The sequence below is a fragment of the Crotalus tigris genome, unplaced genomic scaffold (genome assembly GCF_016545835.1).
Source record: "Crotalus tigris isolate CLP2741 ecotype Arizona unplaced genomic scaffold, ASM1654583v1 scf7180000021055.717220, whole genome shotgun sequence".
NCBI lineage: Eukaryota > Metazoa > Chordata > Lepidosauria > Squamata > Viperidae > Crotalus > Crotalus tigris.
In genome coordinates this window covers 480,321-501,243 of record NW_024098332.1, presented here as the reverse complement: position 1 = coordinate 501,243, position 20,923 = coordinate 480,321, and the positions used below count along the sequence as shown (strand labels likewise).

The 20,923-nt window shown below is 34.7% G+C and overlaps 2 protein-coding genes across 2 annotated transcripts; one reads left to right on the top strand and one right to left on the bottom strand.

Annotated features, from left to right (window-relative positions):
- The first annotated feature begins 974 nt into the window (after positions 1-974).
- On the top strand, positions 975-4,703 carry LOC120319998 (olfactory receptor 10A7-like). The gene is made up of 2 exons (XM_039369421.1): positions 975-1,112; positions 3,057-4,703. The coding sequence occupies exon 2, from the start codon at positions 3,219-3,221 to the stop codon at positions 4,167-4,169; it is 951 nt and encodes a 316-aa protein (XP_039225355.1). The 5' UTR covers positions 975-1,112; positions 3,057-3,218; the 3' UTR covers positions 4,170-4,703.
- Positions 4,704-12,358: 7,655 nt separating this feature from the next.
- On the bottom strand, positions 12,359-20,201 carry LOC120319999 (olfactory receptor 10A7-like). The gene is made up of 2 exons (XM_039369422.1): positions 20,072-20,201; positions 12,359-13,809 (listed from the first exon to the last, which is right to left on the bottom strand). Exon 2 carries the CDS (start codon positions 13,777-13,779, stop codon positions 12,844-12,846), a length of 936 nt encoding a protein of 311 aa, XP_039225356.1. The 5' UTR covers positions 13,780-13,809; positions 20,072-20,201; the 3' UTR covers positions 12,359-12,843.
- Positions 20,202-20,923: the final 722 nt, after the last annotated feature.

Here is a 20,923-nt window from a genome sequence, read left to right as displayed (position 1 = left end):
TCGATAAGAAAGACAAAAAAGTCTGGATAGTGGACGTGGTAGTGCTCGGAGACAGCAGAATAGATGAGAAAGAACTGGAGAAGATAACAAAATACAAAGACCTACAAATAGAAATTGAAAGACTGTGGCAAAAGCAAGCAAGGGTAGTACCAATAGTGATAGGCTCCTTGGATGCAATCCCAAGGTTTATTTCCAAATTGCCCTTATAGTTCAAGATCAGAAGATGTGGAGAATTGCCTATAGAATTGCCAAGAATTGGACATAACTGAATAAATAACATCATCATTATTATATTTGCTTATAGAGTAGAATGCTAAGGGAAGCCATGTCTTCCAATAAATAGAGTAGAGAAAGGAATATTTTTTCCATAGCACCAGAAGGTAAGAAAAGATGCACTGCATGGAAACATTATTATAAGAGTTGAATTAAGGAATTGCCTGATTGTCTCAAATCAAATAAAATCAGTAAGCAAATAAACAATTTTGAATGTTTATGAAGATTCCTACATTAGGCAAGGAGGATGATTTCGCACATTGAATCTAATCCCACGCATATGCAAATGGAGCTTCGTGCATTCATCCACCCCTTGTGCCACCCAGTTTCCAACAAGCCACGGATTAGTAACAGTCTGAGGCCCAGGGGTTGGAGACTATTGCTTTATCTAACATTACTTACCTCAGAAGAGAATAATGTGATGTGGCTATAATTTATTACTTTAATAACTTAGCATTTATAGTAGTTAAATAGTTAAAGAAATCACTTTAATACTTAAAAATAAGGGATTAAGTTGTCACATTCTATAAAAAGAAAACACTCCAACCTGGATCTGGTCCAGTAGGTGTGAAGTAACCAGAAAAAAATGCCTTTGAGATCAGTCTGCCCACCTGAGAGGCAGGGGGCAAAGTCAACTGACACTTCCAATCATAAGATAAAAGAGCTTTAATTCCTAATTCAGTCTTCCTGCTGTATTTCAATGGAATACAATGGAACAAAGCTAATTCTTTCCCTTTCCCATTTTTGCATTCTTACATTGCCTATGAATGGTAACCTTGAACAGGCATTTTACTTACACTTATGATACATTTTACTTACACTTATGATTTCCTTTGCTGGTAAGTGAACTTCTATATATTAATATAACCAGAGATAAGAGGAACAGCAGCTCATCTTACTGTAATACCCTCATTGTTGGAAGCTGAACTTTATCTAAAATGTCCACTAAAATATAGCACATTTCTCTGTGATAGGAATTCTAATGATTTCAGTGGAAAGGTTAAGGAAATCTTCAGAAATGTATAGCTGAAATTTATATAAGTTAAATTCATTTAGTCTTCTGGATATTTTGTTCATATTTTCAAAGGAAGGTTAAAAAATAATCATACCATTCCACATAGGAATGTATGTTTGTTTGCTTAAAGACATACATTAACAATTATGTATGAGCCTGTTTGAATATAGAATTAAAGCATCAAGGTACTATCAAAAATGCAATAATGGTGATTATAAAATTACAGTAATATTAATTCCTTAAATGTATTCAGATTTCTATCATAAATACTTTGTAAAAATGATGCTATATAAAGACTTGATTCCAAAGTGTTTTTCAATTATAAACATGGATGTATATTTTTAAAAGCTCACTAACAGGACCATCTGTGCTTTATTTGATGTAAGAGCAATTAATATTGGCACAATTAAGCCTTAGCTAGTATTCAAATAGGTATTGAATAAAAGTGTTATATTAGCCTGAAAAACTTTGGAAGATACTAAACAAAGACTTTCAATATATATCTCTTCAATATTTTTTTCCTAATTCAATGTGTTAGTGACTGATGTGCCATATATATTATTTACATGTAATATGTACTTGTATTTAATAAATGAATTAATAGACTTGACAGACATTGATAGATGTTGACCATACCAACACAAGAACAAGCACTAAGCACCAGATCCACATAGACAGCAGTCTACCCCACTACAGAGGATACAAGATACAAACTGTGCAGAGAGGCCAACACATAGTGGCAGGATCTTAAATGCAGGAAGGAAGAGCATAAATTGAATGACATTGAATGACATTGAATTGAATGGACTAGACTCTTCCAAGTCCAGATGGAAGATTCCACAGAAGGTCATGGAGAATAATAGAGCTAAGGCCCTGTGAACTTCCAGATCCAAACAGACAGGCTAATCAACTAGATATTGTAGTAGTTGTCAAGCTAGAAGTCAGTAATGGTGATAGATGTAGCTGTGCCAAGTTACAGCAACGTCATGAAGAAGTGTGAGAAGCTGGAAAACTATTAGAAGTTAAAGAAGGAACTAAAGAGAATGTAGAAGGTAAAGTCAAAATGATCCCAGTTGTGATAAGAATACTCAGAGCTGTAATTCCTAAACTGGGAGAATGATTCCATCAGATCACCAAAATATCTCTGTGTGTGCACATATGTGATGTGTGTGTGTTCTATGCATGATAGCAAAAATCCCATTGACTTGGGTACTAGGAGAACTATCTTTGTGGAAAAAAAATTACTGAAGCAATTATCAATATCATGCAGTTATAGCTATACTATCTGCATTTTTAACCACTGTTATCAGAATCACCTCTGGGGAATCAAAGTTTGATTTCTAAAGCTGCCATGCTTGATGTAGAAAAATATGTATTTTTTTTTCTGTCTCTTAACCCAAAAGGCACCATTCAGGGGAAAAAAAGTGAAAATTGAATATGGGATTTCTGAAATTTTGTTCAGACAAATCACTTATTTTCCTGGTTTTTATACAACCATTTTTATACAACTATTTGAATTATTCCTTCCCTCCTCTTTGAAACCATGTCTTAAATCATCATATTTTATTCTATAAAAGAAAAGCAATCCAGATATTTAGGAACCTTATTGAATCAGTAGCAGTTTATTAAATCAATTTATATAGATCCAAAGAGTAATTGGATTCCTGTTAGTTCTAATCTACAATTTTTATATGTTCAAAAATATTTTAGTAATACAATATTTAATTTGTGCAATTTTTTAAATGGAACTTGTTTTTTTCATCTACAGTGTAAAACATAGCATTTTTGGAGACAGCATGAACTGAGCTTGTTGACTGCCTGAAGAATGCAACTATTATGGATTCTTCTGAATTTCAAATGCTACAAATGTTTTCTACCACAAATATATAAATTGACTTTCTGGACAAGTATACATGCAATGTGAAATACAATGCAAGGTAACATGACTGTCATCACTCATTTCATCCTTCTGGGATTTGGGGAGCTTCATGGTATGCAGATGTTACTGTTCATGTTATTTTTAACACTTTACATATTTACTATGATGGCCAATTTCCTCACTGTTTTTCTAATTCTGGTTGATCACCGTTTGCATACACCCATGTACTTCTTCTTAGGCAATTTGTCATGTTTGGAAATGATGTACAGCTCTACAATCTTGCCTAAGATGTTGGACAGTTTTTTAACAGGGGAAAAATACATCTCTTTCAAAGGATGTATTACACAGTTCTATTTCTTTGCTTCCCTGGGTAGCACAGAATGCTATCTCCTCTCTGTGATGTCTTATGATCGATTTTTAGCCATATGTAAACCTTTGCATTATGCGACTGCAATGAGAATTACACGCTGCATCCAGCTAGCTGCTGTGTCTTGGATCAATGGCGTGGTATTTACATCGGTATATTTGATCTTCATGTTACAGCTTTGGTTCTGTGGCCCCAATGAAATTGACCATTTCTTTTGTGAATCCTTGCCATTAATAAAGCTTTCTTGCAGTGATACTACATTTGCAAAATATACTATTGCAATCCTGGCTTATACATTTACGTTTCCTCCTTTTATTTTGACTTTTATGTCTTACCTATTTATACTAAGAACCATTTTGAGAATATCATCTAGAATTGGGAGACAAAAGGCCTTTTCTACCTGTTCCTCTCATCTGATTGTTGTGTCTTTTTTCTATGGGGCAATAACAGCTGTGTACCTGATGCCAGAAACTGAAGAAATGAAAAATTATACCAAATTCTTTTCTCTGTTATACACAGTGTTTCCCTCACTACTCAACCCCCTAATATATACATTGAGAAACAAGGATGTCAAAGAAGCCCTGAAGAAGCTATTTGGTAGATTTTGGAAAAATAGGTTTCTACCGTGTATTTAAGAGATGCAATAATGGAGCTTACTTCTAGAAAACTTCTAGAAATACAGTTCAATATATATATTCAATATGCAGGTGGATAGCTCCACATTTTGAATTAGCAATTGTTATTTGAATTTCTCCTTCATGGAACCATTAAAATAATCATATATTATAGCTTTATCTAGTTGGATTTCATTAGGATCAAAATAAAGAAAACTACTTCTTCTTAATTTTCCACCTTAATACCTTAATATTTTAGTCTTCAAAACCTGGTAGGCCATGAGACCTATAGAGTCCTTGGAACTGGTAAGATATTAGGATGGTTATATAGTTATTAACATTTGCTGTTTGCCTAATGTTTGTCTTTTATAGTGTGTTTTTAACAGCTTTTAAAGGCAACAACAACAACAACTATGATGATGATGATGATGATGATGATGATGATGTATATATTATGGTTTTTTTTTAAGTTTTGCTGTATGCTGGCCAGAATCACTTGTTTTCTGATTTGGGTTGCTATATAAAATTGATGAATAAATAAATATTGACAAAAGGCATCCTTGTCCGCCTGAAAATTTAATGTTGCACAGAAATATGGATTTTAATTTAGTATTGATTTAAAAAGCATCCTGTTATATTAAGAATTTGGATATTAGATGAGTAATTATAGTTTGGATTAATTAATAGATTAACAACCATAAATATTAACTGTTTTGTATGCCTCAATTTCAACATTTACAATATGTGTTGTTATTATTATATTATGTTAGCTCATATTCTTAAATTATTTTACTTTGGCACTGCATGTCCAGAACAACTAAGTCCTGCGGGACCTACATGGGCAATCTGAGCTAGGAAAGAGTATCGTAGGAGGCTATATTGGACATCAGGGGAGGGGCAATTGTGTCAACAATTTTCTTTATTCTTCAATAAAGAAATATAAATTATTTTTTTCTTCAAAATAAATAGAAAAAAGGTGCAAGGAAAGTGAATGTTGAAGCTGTTTTCATAGAATGCCACAGACATATGTGATCTTGTATTATTAATATGCATGAAAGGGGGGCTTGGGATATTTACTGATTGAAAGATATTAGGAATAAGAAAAATGTATATACAATAATGATTTTTGCAAATAAAAAGGTTAGATATTGTAAAACAAATAACATTGAATTGGGGATGTTGGATTGTTTATTGGAGTAGTTCTCTTTCTCCCTATGGTGCTGGTACCAATTAATGTTGATTGGGAGTGAGACATCCCATCTGTGGATACTATTATGTGGGATTGGTACTCTTTTCACTCCTATTTAACATCATTTGTTGCCACAGGGTGAGGTATCATCAGAATGCTTGTATGTCTCTGGCCCTGACAAATTAAGTGATGCTTTTAATGTTCTCTCCCAGTGCCTGGAGGCTGTAGAGAATTGGATGTAAAAAAATAAAATAATGATAAATTTATAAATAATAATGTAATGATGTCATGTAAGGTAAATATGATATATTATAATATAATGCTATATTTACATTAATTTGTTGTTTGTACGTACAGAGCTTATGCACTGGAGACAAATTCCTTGTGTCTTCTATTCTATTCTATTCTATTCTATTCTATTCTATTCTATTCTATTCTATTCTATTCTATTCTATTCTGAGCTTTAGCTGAACCTTGGAAAACTCAATGTGTCTGCCTCTAGATGGGTTGGTGCTACCTCAGATGGTCCTGGTATCCTCTTTGAGCATCCTTCTAAACTCACAACTCTTGCTAGAGAAATAGGTCGCAGTGGCTAAAAGGACCTTTGCAGAATTTAATGTTATGTGCCGGTTGCATTCTTTTCTGGACTATGGGGCTCTAGATCACAGTCACTCATGCTGCTATCACTTCTGGAATGTATTACTACAATGTGCTGTCCTAGGAGAATATCTGATGGCTATTGAATAATATGACTGCACAGAATTATGTGTTCCACTAGGAACATTATGAACACGTCTGTCCATAAATTGTTTGGAAGGCCATTTATGAGTACAATCTAAAGTACTTGTTTTGATCTTTACATGGCATGTGTCTAGGTTATTTGAGGCATCCCCTTTTTCCAATCATGTCTACCTATCCCATCAAATGAAGCAGGAGGTGTATATTCCAGGTCTCATCTGCTAAAAAGTTCCATTTTATGGGACCCAGATGTTTTGCGGTCCCTCCAGCCCTCTGGAACCTCATTTCCTCCAGGTGGATTAGTCTCAACATCATTAGCCTTTGGAAAAGCATGAAAATGTGAAAACAAAAAATCCCAGTAATTTTGGGGATCTCATGGAGAGCATGCAAAATGGTTGTATAGAGCAGGGCTTTTTAATGGGTGGTACGTGTACCACCTGTGATACATTGGCACCTGACTGGTGGTATATGACCATCCTAGTGGGGGAGGCAAATGAGTTGAACTGGCGGCAGCATTGCACAAGTCTGAGCAAGAGATGGCTGGAGCTGCAGGGCTGTCAGGGCACAGCAGAAGCACCAGGATCAGTGCCAGGTTCCAGCTGATCAGCACTTCTTCTGATTGGTGTGTTATGGTTCCGGCTAAACAAACACTTCAAAGAATTTCCAGGTATAGATTTCCCTAAAAGTCTTTTATTGATTCAAAATGTCAGCACAGGCATAACAGAGTCTATGCTAAGATCTAAGTTCTCTTCCTCTGAGCAGTTAAATTATCAGCATGTTCCCTCCCTAAATTAGCTGTCATATATCACATTATCCAATTAGTGTGAAGGTCAAAGGTTTCCTTCCTCTTTCTTTCCCAGGCTTTACCCCCACCCTCCTCTGCTCTGTATTAACCCCAAAAATACCAGACAGTTGTTGTCAAAGCAAGAATATACCGTATTTGCAGCATTGACATGGTGCTTCTTCAGGGCTCAGCAGAAGTGCCAGAATCAGCACCAAATTTCAGCTTTTTCCTTCATGGGGAAGGGGGCAGGAGAGGGTATGAGGCTTCCATGTCTCTCAAATCTGGGGCAAAGCAAAGCAACGGGAACTGGAAGTTGCCAATCGCCTGGCCGACAATGGTGGGCTCAGCTGTGCTGGAAGCGCAAGGCAGAGGCGCTCTGAAAATGGACCAAAGGGAAAGCAGAGCAGAAGGGAAATCTGAAACCACCATGCCCCCCCAAGTCCCACCTCCAGACAACATTTTCCCCTCTTTTCTGAATGCCCTGATGGTCCCCTGTGATGGGTGAGGGGGGCAGCGAGAGGAGGAGAGTGCAGCCTGCTATGGGGGCTTTGACCTGTATTTCATTTTGGACAAGTAAGTGGTGGGGTGTTGCAGCGGCTGTATGGGATGAGGCTAGGCTGCATGGGGTGCTTTGTTTTGGGAAGGGGCACAGCAACTCTGGCAGTTTTTCAAAACTCTGCAGTAGTTTTTCCCTTTGATTTGGGTGCCAATTTGGACAAAAAATGCCTGGCGGATGCTGCATTCCTCTTTCCTCTGGAGAAGGTCAAAGGAAAAAGTTTAGCTCCTTCACTGATTTCTCTTTTTACAATGTTGCTTTTTTGGGGGGGGTAGCAAAGAGCAGGAAATAATGTGATAAGCAAGTATCTGTATCATCATCATCATCATATAACACTTTTATAATGTGGCACTTGTGTCTATAAAATAATTAAACATTGAAACAAATGTTAACAGACACAGTTGCTACATTCTGCATAATGGGGGGACAAGATCAATATCTCACCTTCAGCATCTCCATTTGCAAGATTACTTACCTTCAGAAGTGGTTTAACATTAGCATGTTGTATTCTGATTACCTTCAATCATCTTTTTAATATTTCTTTTTATATATTTTATATTTTATTCACCACTGGGATAATTCAGAATTATTTTACAATGATCAGAAACAATTAATCTTTCAGTTCATAATAGAATTAACAATTAAAATGATTTTTATTTATGAATTTGCTATGATTAAATTGTATTAATCAGTGTCCATATTTTTAGTTGTCACCAATATGATTCTTTCAAAATAAGTATTATAACAATGAAAATGAATCATATGCTGAAATTTGAAATTAGCATATTAATTCCAGATCCATAATGATCTGTCCATTAAGGTCTAGACAGAATATCCTACTATTTCATTTAAAAGGTCACACTTGCTACATGGGGGCCTAAAGAAAGGGGGTGGGAGAAAGTCTCCAAGATGACAAGGTCCATTTTGTTCATTTGTATTTAGCTGACTGTGTTCATCAGGTCAGCGATTCAAATCTCACCGGCTCAAGGTTGACTCAGCCTTCCATCCTTCCGGGGTAGGTAAAATGAGGACCCAGATTGTTGGGGGCAAGGTAAATATATATATACATTGCTTACTGGTGTACACCGCTTAGAGAGTGCCTGCACTTAAAGCGGTATATAAGTCTCATAAATACATAAATACATAAATAAATAAATAAATAAATAAATAAATAAATAAATAAACAAACAAACTTTTTAAAGGTGTTGCACATGCCCTCTTGCAGTTTTTGACATGCACATGCCAAGGATTCTGCCGATTTGCTGCCAGATTGTAATAACGAATGTCAGCTGCCCAAAGTATTTAATTTAGTCTATCAAAAGATCATCCTAATAGGGGCTTCCGGTGGATCTGCGTGCGCGAATGGTGGCTACTTTGTAGCCGTCCTCCTGGGTAAGTGTAAGAATCGCTATGAACAGCGGACATCAGCTGTTCAGCGGTTCAAAACCCCCTCCCGGGCAAAGGGGGGGGGGTAGAGAGTTGTCTGAATAGTGGTAGAGCCTCTTATGCACCCCCCAAGTTTTTTTGGGGGGTTGAAAAGAGTGCTCCCACGGAGTTCAGACTGTCTCCACTTCCCAGCTGCTTTTGTCCTTAGGGACAAAACGAGCCGCTGCAACCACCTCCGTGATTAAAGCGAACTGGTGAGTTTTTTTTATAAACGGACAGAGCTGAGTAGAGGATTTAGTTTTTGCTTTCTTTGATTTATTTGGATTTTAAGTTTCAAGACTTGTTTTTACTTTTATACTCCCTCTTTTTATTTTTTTTTTCTCTTTGTTGAAAGGGAAAGTAAAATGGCGATCGGCAAGCCTCTCGGTGTTTTTCTTTCGGAAGCTAGAATGGTGACCGGCAGGCTTTTTGGTGTTTCTTTTTTTCCCTTTCCTTTTTTCTTTTTTGTTTTTTTTTTATGATTGGAATGGAGTGTTAGTATTATTTTTGTTTAATTTTTGTGTTTTGTTTTTGGTACTTTTTGGCACTTTTAAAAAATGGAACGGATTTTTTCTATTCAATTATTTTTTTTCTTCTCCTTTTTCTTTTTTTGAACTCCTTTCTTTTTATTATAACAATCCCCTCTTGAAGGATTTTTTTTTAAATTTATGGAGTTAATTTCTTTTTTTTTGCTTAATTCTTGCAATTTTTAAGAAGGAGTAAAGTTTTTTTAAGATGGCTCCAAAGCGTTCAGTAATCTCTACAGCTTCCAAGGTGGCTTCTTCTTCGGTGTTATCATCAGGGCAACAACCTAAATTAATAGCTTCACCTTCTTCCTTGCCACAGTCAACAATAGTGAAGGACTTGCAAGATATGATGGGAGATGTTATACTTCAAATTAGGGGAGAAATGAAAGAGATTTTAGAGGAAAATAATAAGACTTTGAGGCAAGAGATAGTTTTGACTTTAAAAGGAGTTGCCTCTGTTCTTGAAAAGTTGAATTCTCGCGTAGAAGAGGTAGTAGGAAAAAGTGGAATTGATGGAGGAAAAATTTGAAAGTATGGAAAAAGAGATGAAAAACTTTCAAGATGAGATTCTTATGCTTCAATATAAACAAATGGAATATGCCTTAAGAATCAGAGGTTTACATGAGTCTGTGCAAGGAGATTTGAGAGAGATGGTGGCAAAGGACTTTGCTGTGATTTTGAATAGAGAAGAAGAGGAAATACTTAGTGGAATTGATCAGACATTTAGAGTTAACTCTGTGGTGGCAGAGCAAAAAAATTTGCCAAGAGATGTGGTAATTTACTTTGGGAAAAGATCCCTGCGCAATGAAATTATACAAGCTTTTTATAAGAAGAGGTTTCAAATTGCTTCACAAGATGTTATAATTTTAAAGGAGATCCCACCAAAAATTTTAAGAAGAAGAAAGGAGTTTGCTTTTTTAGCAGACGAACTTAAAAAGAGACAAATTTTGTTTAGATGGGATGTTCCGACTGGAATGGTGGTGAGCTACCTGGGGATACGTTATAGTCTTAATACTGTTTTTAAAGCAAAAGATTTTTATACTTCGGTCCTGGGGGTATGCTCATCGTCACCTACCATGTTTAAAGCTTTGGAAGAAAAAAAGGCAGAACTGCAGTCTGAAGTGCTTAGAATTATGAAAATTGGGAAACTTCAGTTTGAGGGGCCTCAACAAGTAGAGATGGAGGAGCAGAAGACAACCTGTGCAACATATAATTGTAAAGAAAAGGATCAACAGAAGAAGTTTAAGGAAGTTCCACAAGTATTGGTTCCTGAATCTGTGGGAGAAGTAGGATTTATAAATTCTTTGGAGCAATCTTTAAAGTCAGAACTGCAGTCTGAAGAGCCTATATTAATTAAAAATGGGAGGCCTCAACAAGTAGAGATGGAGGAGCAGAAGATAACCTGTGCAACATATAATTGTAAAGAAAAGGATCAACAGAAGAAGCTCAAGGAAGTTCCACAAGTATTGGTTTCTGAACTTGCGGGAGAAGTAGGATTTATAAACTCTTTGGAGCAACCTTTAAGGGCAGAATTGCAGTCTGAAGAGCCTATATTAATTAAAAATGGGAAATTTCAGTTTGAGGGGCTTCAACAAGTCGAGATGAAAGACCAGAGGACAACTTGTGCAACATATAAACGTAAAGAAAAAGTAACATATAAACGTAAAGAGAAAGACCAACAGAAGAAGGAGGTTGAGGAAGCTTCACAGTTATTGGTCCCTGAGTTTGTGGGAGAACCAGGACTCACAAATTTTTTGGAGCGACCTTCAAGGGCAGATTTTAATGCATTTCTTTCGATGTTTATGGACAAGAGAGATGATAAGGATTGTGTTTATAGTGGATGCAACTGGCTATTGGACAGAAGATTATGGAGATTGAATGAAAATTTTAGATAAGAAGTTTAAGTATTTTGTTTAGGTATTCAGAAGACTATTGAGATTGCGGGAGAAGTAAGATTTATAAAGTTTTTGGAAATACCTTTAAGAGGTGTATGGATAAGAGAACGAATGTGTTTACTGTGGAGGAATTTGTTATTGGTAAAGATTTAAACAGGTATAAGGGAATTTTAACGTCTTAAGTAATGTTTAAATATGTGTTTTGGGATAATAATATAAGTATCATATGAAAAGGCTTAGAGTATATTATAAAATGATGGATAATAATATAAATGATATGAAAAGGTTCTAGAGTATACTATAGTTTGTTTAAAGATTGGTTTCTTTTCTTTTTTTCTATTATTATTATTATTATTTTTAAGAGAAGTTAATTTGTTTAATTAAATTTTAGATAAGAAGTTTAAATATAAGTATTTAGTTTAACTAATTAAATGAGTATCCAGTCTTAATGGTATAATGAATGTTTATATGCTCATTTTTGTGTTCTAGAGTAAAGAAAGGGGGAGATTAGATTAGATTTTATATTGTAGGTATAGATATTTAAAGAAAGTAATGTTTAAATTTGTGTTTTGGTGATTCTTTATAGAATGATGGATAATAATATAAGTACAATATTAGAAAAGGTTTAGAGTATATTATAATATGTGTTTAATGTTTGTAATTATTATCTTTTAGAGAAGATAATTTGTTTAATTTAAGGTATTTAGATTTGTTTAGGATTTATATGTGTTTTAAGTTTTTTTATTTTTTATCTCTTTTGAAAAATTTTAATTAAGCCTGTACTCAGCTCTGGGAAGGTTGAGGGAGGGTATGGGAGGTTTGGGGAGAGGGGGGAGGGTATGGGAGGGTGGGGGGTTTGGGGAAGGGATTTGTTTTGTAAAATTCAAAAACTTTCAATAAAAAAAAAGATCATCCTAATATACAGATGCAGGTTCCAGTAGAGGTTATAAAGCATTTTTATAGCTGACCAGTAATTCCTTTTTATTTAGAAACCATTAAATCTCATTAAAGTCACTAGTGCTTTCTTCTAGGAAACTGATACTTAAGGAGAAGGCCCACAAAAAACCCACATATATTGTTTATTTGTTTATTTGCTTACTTACTTAGTATCTTTGATAGAAACAGTATGCAATAATGCATATAAAGAAAAAAGACACTTTTTTCAAATTATATTAAAATATATACATTTGAACCATAAGAATTACATTTTTATGGCTTACAATTTTATGTCTTACAATTTGTTGTGAAGCATTCCTTGGAATTTTAAGAATGCTATCAAAATTTGTAACTATCAGTATACTTCATTTGATTTATCCTGATTCCTTCTAGGCCTTAGAACTGAGTCAGTGAGAAGATGGTCTCTTCCAAGCATTTGATAGCACTGTAGCATTCTAAATATATAACTGTCAAACATTTACTTTTATGTACACCAAGAGGATGGGAAAATACAACCATGGCTAAGTATGCTGAGAAAAAAAGTATACCACTTCCACATAGATTTCTAAGTGATCTTTTCAGAGCAGAATGAAGTAGACTAGGTTCCAAGCTATTTATGAAAGGTCTCTGCGTAAGTGATATAGCCTATGAGAAACTTTTATATCTTAGAATTCTCCTCAGTGCTCCTTTCACTTCATGGTTCCTCAGAGTATAGACAATGGGATTTAGCATGGGAGTAAGGACTGCATAGAACAGAGATAACATTTTTTTAATTTCTGGTGAATAGGTGGAATTGGGCCTTAGATAAACAATGCTCCCACTTCCATAGAATAATATCACCACAATTAGATGAGATGAACATGTAGAGAAGGCTTTTTGCCTGCCTATTGCTGAAGGTATTGTGATGATGGTGATGATGATACGGGTGTAGGAAATCAAAATCAGTGCAAAAGGAAACATAAGGAATACAAGTGTAGAGACTATGGCTTGCATTTCAAAAAGAGAAGTATCAGCACAGACTAACTTCAATACAGGAGGGGCATCACAGAAGAAGTGATTAATTTTTTTCATGCCACAGAATGGAAGGCTGAAGATCCAGGCTGCCTGCAACAATGAGACAGGAATACCAATCAGCCAAACTCCACCAACCAACTTCTGACAGAAGCTCCTGCTCATGAGATTGGCATAGTTCAGTGGGTTGCAAATGGCAACATAACGGTCATAGGACATGGCAGCTAAGAGGAAACACTCAGCACATCCAAAGTAGAAGAAGCAAAACATTTGAATTGCACAACCTGTGTAGGAGATACTTTTATCTCTCAACAGTAGGTTAACTAGCATTTTGGGGATTGTATCTAAAGTAAAGCATATCTCAATGAAGGATAAGTTTCTTAGGAAGAAGTACATAGGTGACTGAAGGGCTGGGTCTTTCATAGCTATAAATATGATGAGGATGTTTCCAGTCATTGTTACAAAGTACATCACCAGGACTATTGGAAATAGAAGCAATTCAATATTTGGCATGCTGGAAAACCCAAGGAGGATGAATGCCATTTGAAATGTTTCATTTTTCCACTTCATTTCTTCCAGATGATTTTATAGGATTATATACTAAAAGGAAAGAGATAAGCATTCAAAATATTTAAATATATATAAATATAATGAATTTGCAATATATTTTCACACACTATCTGGCCAACAAACTTATTTTTGTAAGAATACTTCAATCTCTTTTTAATCTCCCATCATCCATTTTTTGTTATGTAATATTTTCGCTATACTTAATTATTTTATTTACCTAAAGGGATTTTATCATTTAAATTTCTCATGTTTGTAATGTATTGCTATAATCTCAAAATAATTTTGCAGTCTAGCATTAATATGATATGTACAATGAATTAAGATTTTTAGAATTACTATAGAGACTTCATCTGTAAAATTGTGAAGGAGAAAACTGGAAGGTATTAAAAGTCCACCACAAAAATATTAGATTGATGTAGCTCAGCTTTTGCTACATGAAGAATTATACAAGTTATGATTCAACATAAAAGGATTGGGGAAAAGTGTAAATATTTAAGTGCTATTTTAAAAGTAAAATATCAGTTTAGGATGTTCATTAAAATGGTACTCCCCTTTTTTCTTGCACCTCAGATTTAGCAGTCAGAAACAACTCTATATAAACACTACCAAAAAACAAAACAAACAAACAAAAAAAAACCTGGTGATTTTCAAGATTCTTTTTAAACCATATTAAAGATCCCATGATAAACTGAAAGGAATTCTCTTTTGCCATCTCTGATTCTCTCTTAATCCCAACCAATAGGCAAATGTGCAACATATTCCCAGTCATTACTTAGAAATATGAAGGATTATATTTATTTATATTTAAATATAAGGAATATATTTATTTTGTATGGGGTATTACAATTTATGCAGTGATATTTTTAGGCATTTGTGCAAAGAATATACTGAAATACTTATGAAACACTTTTAAAATTATGTGAAATAATAAATACATAAAATATTCTTAAAATATAATCATTCTTGAGTAAAATTCATCTTGTTTCTGGACACATTATCCAAAATATTTAGAACAATTTTGGACATTCTAGCCAAATAATTTTCATTTGCGCTGAAAGCAATGTCAGCAATACAAAATTTGATTTTTTTCCCTCTTCTTGCTTAAGTGGTTTAATACTTATATGGAATATATTTTAATTTGTATTGTAGTGTATCTTCCTAGCAGTATATTGCAATTTTATAGATACTGTTTTGATTTTGAAAAAAAAAGTTTGATAAAATATACTACTGAGCCAAGAAAGTTCCAAGACTTTCATTTCTGATCATACTCTTCCTCGTTGAAGGATGATGGTATAAAACATACCCTTAACATTATTTAATGAATTAATTAACTTCAGCATTCTCCAGGATTTCAGGATGTTTGAATGAAAAAAAGAAAATCTAGTTATAAATATTTTCCACAGTATAATTTGGTACATTAAAATAAACTTTAAGAGTTGCCTTATAGGGGTTATGGGTGGCATGAAAAGGTAAATAAATAAATAAATAAATAAATAAATAAATAAATAAATAATTTACTTATTAAAAATGTTTTACTATAGACCATAATAATTTAGCATGACAATTAATAATAATAATAATAATAATAATAATAATAATAATAATAATAATCTTCCATCCTGCGACGATATCTGTAATACCATCAAACATCCACATCTGCCTATCCCAGGTCCTGGGTAAGGACTCGATAGGTAGACAAAATGCCAAATCCAGTCTGAACATCTGGCTGACTGTGCGATGATCCATAATAATAATAATAATAATAATAACCCAGACTTAACAATTGTCGATAAGAAAGACAAAAAATTCTGGATAGTGGATGTGACAGTGCCTGGAGACAGCAGAATAGACGAGAAAGAACTGGACAAGATAACAAAATACAAAGACCTACAAATAGAAATAGAAAGACTGTGGCAAAAGCAAGCAAGGGTAGTACCAATAGTAATAGGCTCCTTGGGTGCAATCCCAAAACAACTGGAGCACCACTTGAACACCATTGGCATTGACAAATTCGCTATTAGTCAATTGCAAAAGGCAGCCTTACTAGGAACTGCTTCCATCCTGTGACGATATCTGTAATACCATCAAACATCCACATCTGCCTACCTCAGGTCCTGGGTTAGAACTTGATAGGTAGACAAAATGCCAAATCCAGTCTGAACATCTGGCTGACTGTGCGATGATCAATAATAATAATAATAATAATAATAATAATAATAATAATAATAGTAATAATTTCTTATACTACAAGGAGGAGAAATTGAAAAGTGGCTAACAACTGGGAAAACCTATCTAATAATGAAAAATCCAGCAAAAGGGGCAACACCAGGTAACTACAGGCCAATTACCTGCTTACCAACAACTTTCAAATTATTAACTGGTGTAGTAGCTGATGCAGTGCAACAGCATCTAGTTGAAAACAATCTCTTTCCACCTGAGCAGAAAGGAAACCACCCCAACAGCAGAGGAACAAAAGATCAACTCCTAATAGATAAAATGATCTTGGAAACCTGCAAGAGAAGGAAGACCAACCTGAATGTAGCATGGATTGACTACAAAAAGGCATTTGACTCTCTGCCACATGATTGGATAATAAAGTGCCTAGAAATAACAGGAGTCAGTAGAAACATCAGAAAATTTGTGCAAAGATCAATGGCACAATGGAAGACACAATTGCAGATCAATGGTGAGAGGCTGGGAGAGGTTAATATCAAGAGAGGAATATTTCAAGGAGATTCATTATCACCATTACTATTTGTTATTGCACTGTTTCCTCTGTCAACAATACTGAATAACTCAGGACATGGCTATCAAACATCAAAAACATCTGCCAGACTATCCCACCTCCTTTATATGGATGATCTGAAGCTGTATGGAAAAACATCATCTGAAATAGAATCGCTGCTCAACACTGTCCGTATATATAGCCAAGATATTGTAATGGAGTTTGGCTTGGACAAATGTGCCACACTTACTATCAAACAAGGAAAAATAATGAAAACTGAGGGAATCAAGATGCCCCACGAAAATAACATTAAGAGTCTGGATGAGGAAGATTACTACAAATACTTGGGTATCCTTCAAGCTGACAACATCAAGCACACTGAAGTCAAGAAAAAGATTAGAGGTGAATACATCAAGAGAGTGAAGAAGATCTTAAAGTCCAAACTCAATGGAGGAAATACCATAAAGGCAATCAACACCTGGGCAATTCCAGTCATTAGGTACACAGCTGGAATAGTGGACTGGACTCAAGCAGAACTAAAAGCAATGGATAGGCAGACCAGAAAAATAATGACAATGAATCATGCCCTTCATCCACGCAGTGACATTGATAGACTTTATCTACCAAGGCAAATAGGGTGGGCGTGGAATGCTACAAGTACATCAGATGGTTGAAGAAGAAAAAATGGCTTTGGAAGAATATCTGAAGAACAATGATGAAGATGCACTGAAATTAGTATATCAGGAAGGCTTACTAACTACTGGAGAGACCAAACTGGCCTACAAGAAAGACCAAATGAAGAACAGAATAGAGGCATGGGAAGACAAAGCACTACATGGCCAATACATGAAAAAATAGCTGGGAAAGCAGATAACAATAAAACCTGGCAATGGCTAAGAGCAGGAAAATTGAAGAAAGAGACCGAGGGACTAATTCTGGCTGCACAAGACCAAGCCTTAAGGACAAATGCATACAAAGTCAAAATTGAGAAGACAGCAACAGACAGTAAGTGCCGCCTATGCAAAGAAGCTGAAGAAACAGTGGACCACTTGGTAAGCTGTTGCAAGAAGATTGCACAGACTGATTACAAGCAGCGACATGACAAAGTAGCAACAATGGTGCATTGGAAGATCTGCAAAAAATATCATTTGCCTGTAAGCAAAAACTGGTGGGATCATAAAATAGAGAAAGTCATAGAAAATGATAAAATTAAACTGCTCTGGGACTTCAGAATTCAAACAGACAAGCACCTGCAACATAAACCCCAGACTTAACAATTGTCGATAAGAAAGACAAAAAAGTCTGGATAGTGGACGTGGCAGTGCCTGGAGACAGCAGAATAGAAGAGAAAGAACTGGAGAAGATAACAAAATACCAAGACCTACAAATAGAAATAGAAAGACTGTGGCAAAAGCAAGCAAGGGTAGTACCAATAGTCATAGGCTCCTTGGGTGCAATCCCAAAACAACTGGAGCACCACTTGAACACCATTGGCATTGACAAATTCGCTATTAGTCAATTGCAAAAGGCGGCCTTACTAGGAACTGCTTCCATCCTGCGACGATATCTGTAATACCATCAAACATCCACATCTGCCTATCCCAGGTCCTGGGTAAGGACTCGATAGGTAGACAAAATGCCAAATCCAGTCTGAACATCTGGCTGACTGTGCGATGATCGATAATAATAATAATAATAATAATAATAATAATAATAATAATAATAATAATAATAATAATAATAAAACATCATCTGAAATATAATCGCTGCTCAACACTGTTGGAAGGGACCTTGGAGGTCATCTAGTTCAACCCCCTGCTCAGGCAGGAAACCCTATACCAGTTTGGACAAATGGCTGTCCAGTCTCTTCTTAAAAACTTCCAGTGTTGGAGCATTCACTGCTTCTGGAGGCAGGTTGTTCCACTGGTTAATTATTCTAACTGTCAGGAAGTTTCTCCTTAGTTCTAGATTGCTTCTCTCCTTGATTAGTTTCTATTCATTGCTTCTTGTCCTGTCTTCAGGTGCTTTGAAAAATAGCTTGATTCCCTCTTCTTTGTGGCAGCCCGTGAGATATTGGAACACTGCTACCATGTCCCCCCTCGTCCTTCTCTTCATTTAACTAGACATGCCCAATTCCAGTTCCTTATATGTTTTAGCCTCCAGTCCCCTGATCATCTTTGTTGCTCTTCTCTGTATTCTTCCTAGAGTCTCAACATCTACAAGCAAAATAGCAATACAATAAAGCAATAAGAGTGTTAGAAACAAAAAAAATGATAAGGAGGAAGAGGATGAGGATGATAGATGATAGATAGATAGATACAGTAGGTAGATAGACCACAATAAACAACATAACCTTTATTTGTAATTTTAAATAATGACAAAAATAAAAATAGCAATCTGATTACTGACAATGGGAAACATATCTGCAAGAAAATAATCACTTCAGGTCCAAGGCCTTGAATTCACCAACCATGAATAATTTGTCAATGGTCTCATTTTTATTTATTTTTATTTATTTAAAATAATTATTTTTATTTACTTGAAACATTTATATAGCTGCCAAGACAGACTACCAGTCAAATAAATTGAATAGTGAAGAACATAATAAATAATGTCTTCCATTTGACCAACCCCACCAGGACAGAGACACTGTTCAAGAGTTCATTTACAAAATCTACCTTCAGGATATGTTGATTTCAAGCAAAAAGCTATAATAGCACATCTGAGTGGGACACTGGCAATAGTAACATGACACTGGGAGAGGCATTTATTAAAATCAATATGAATATATAGATGCTCTATGTAGTAACATCTGTATTGGCACCCTTTTCAAGAAGCTGTTTCCTTAGTCATGTATATAAAGGTAGTAATTTAAGCATACTATGTCTAAGGGGGGAAATATTTAGACAAAAAATGTTTTACATGCTCTTGTATTAATGCAGTGAGAAGCTTTTATGAGTAGTACAATATGGCAATGGTCTTCTGTCCATGAAATTTATTGTCTATTTGTTTTATTAGATATATGCCTAAATCTTGCAGATGCAGGGCTTAAACATGATCTTGTTTAAAAACAATGTAGTTTTAGAATATATTTTCTCACTCACTACATTCTGAGAGTTAGTAATATAAGCCAAATACAACTGAAAGAATATAATCTCCATTGAAACCAAATGATGAAAACAAAAAACCTGAAACCCTGATGTAAAATAAAATAAAGCACTTATTTCATCACTGTATAAAACTTTTTCTATTCCTACACCATTAGTGAAATTAATGCTTTAAAAATGATGATCTTATAATGAGATTCACCTCTTTTGTACCCCTTAGAAATGGGGGGGGGGAATCCAGAAAAATAAATATCTTTGGGTGATTAAGAAGCCTGTAATTCTTGATTTCTTCTGTGAATGTTTTAAAAAAATATAAAAGAGCTCTATATTATAAAATATTTTTATAAAACTTTAAATATGTATATGCATATGCATATCTACAGGTATGTATACACATAAATCTGTTTCTATACTGTGCTAATATAATCTCTAACAAACAGATATCCAATTTTTTCCTTACCTAGGTTTGAATTGGTCTTAATTTTTGTGAAGATATATCTACAGTTACTCGCTTCTGTGTAAATTACTTTTAAATTAAAGCATTACTATGCCTTTTTCAGTAGCAGCTAAGTAGAACTAATTGATTTTTTCCTCTCAATTTGCTTCCATACATGACATTAGCACAAAAGAAAGAAAGAAAAAAAGCAGGCTTTTAATATCTTAATTCCCAAACACCAAACAACCCTAGAGAATAAAATGAATAATTGGAACTAGCATGATTAAAATCTGTCTTCTAAATCAAAGATATATTTATTGTTTGAGTAGTATTCTAAAAATATGAAGTCAAAGATGTGGGTGGTACCAAAAGAAAACAAAAAGTAATTTGATTTAAATTAAGTTTACTAGAATTATTGATTACTCACAATATAGTCCATTTCCCCTTTTTAAAAATGCTGATGACAACTTTTGGAGAGAATTTTGGGAATTATGTGTAATATGACACTAAGGAGGGAAATGTTGATAGATGATAAGAAGAGCAAGAGGTTTTCTGTTACTTTGTTGAAACATTCTTTTGTAAAGGATATAGCTATTACTCTGAGAATCTTCTATGACTTTTTTGGATTAGAACTTTGAGCTATTTATTATATCAACTTTTGACTTTCTCAATCCAAAAGAGTATCTAGAACAATAGTTGTATACCTTTGCTCTATTGTGTGTCCTATTTTCATCCATGATATTAGAGGACAGAATGGAAGAGAAATAGAGCTTTCTGCAAAAAAGTTCAACTTTTGTGAAGAGAATGAAAATAATAACAGCATCCTTGATATTTCTGCTCCAGATGAATGAGCTTTTGACACACAGCTTTTGTCAT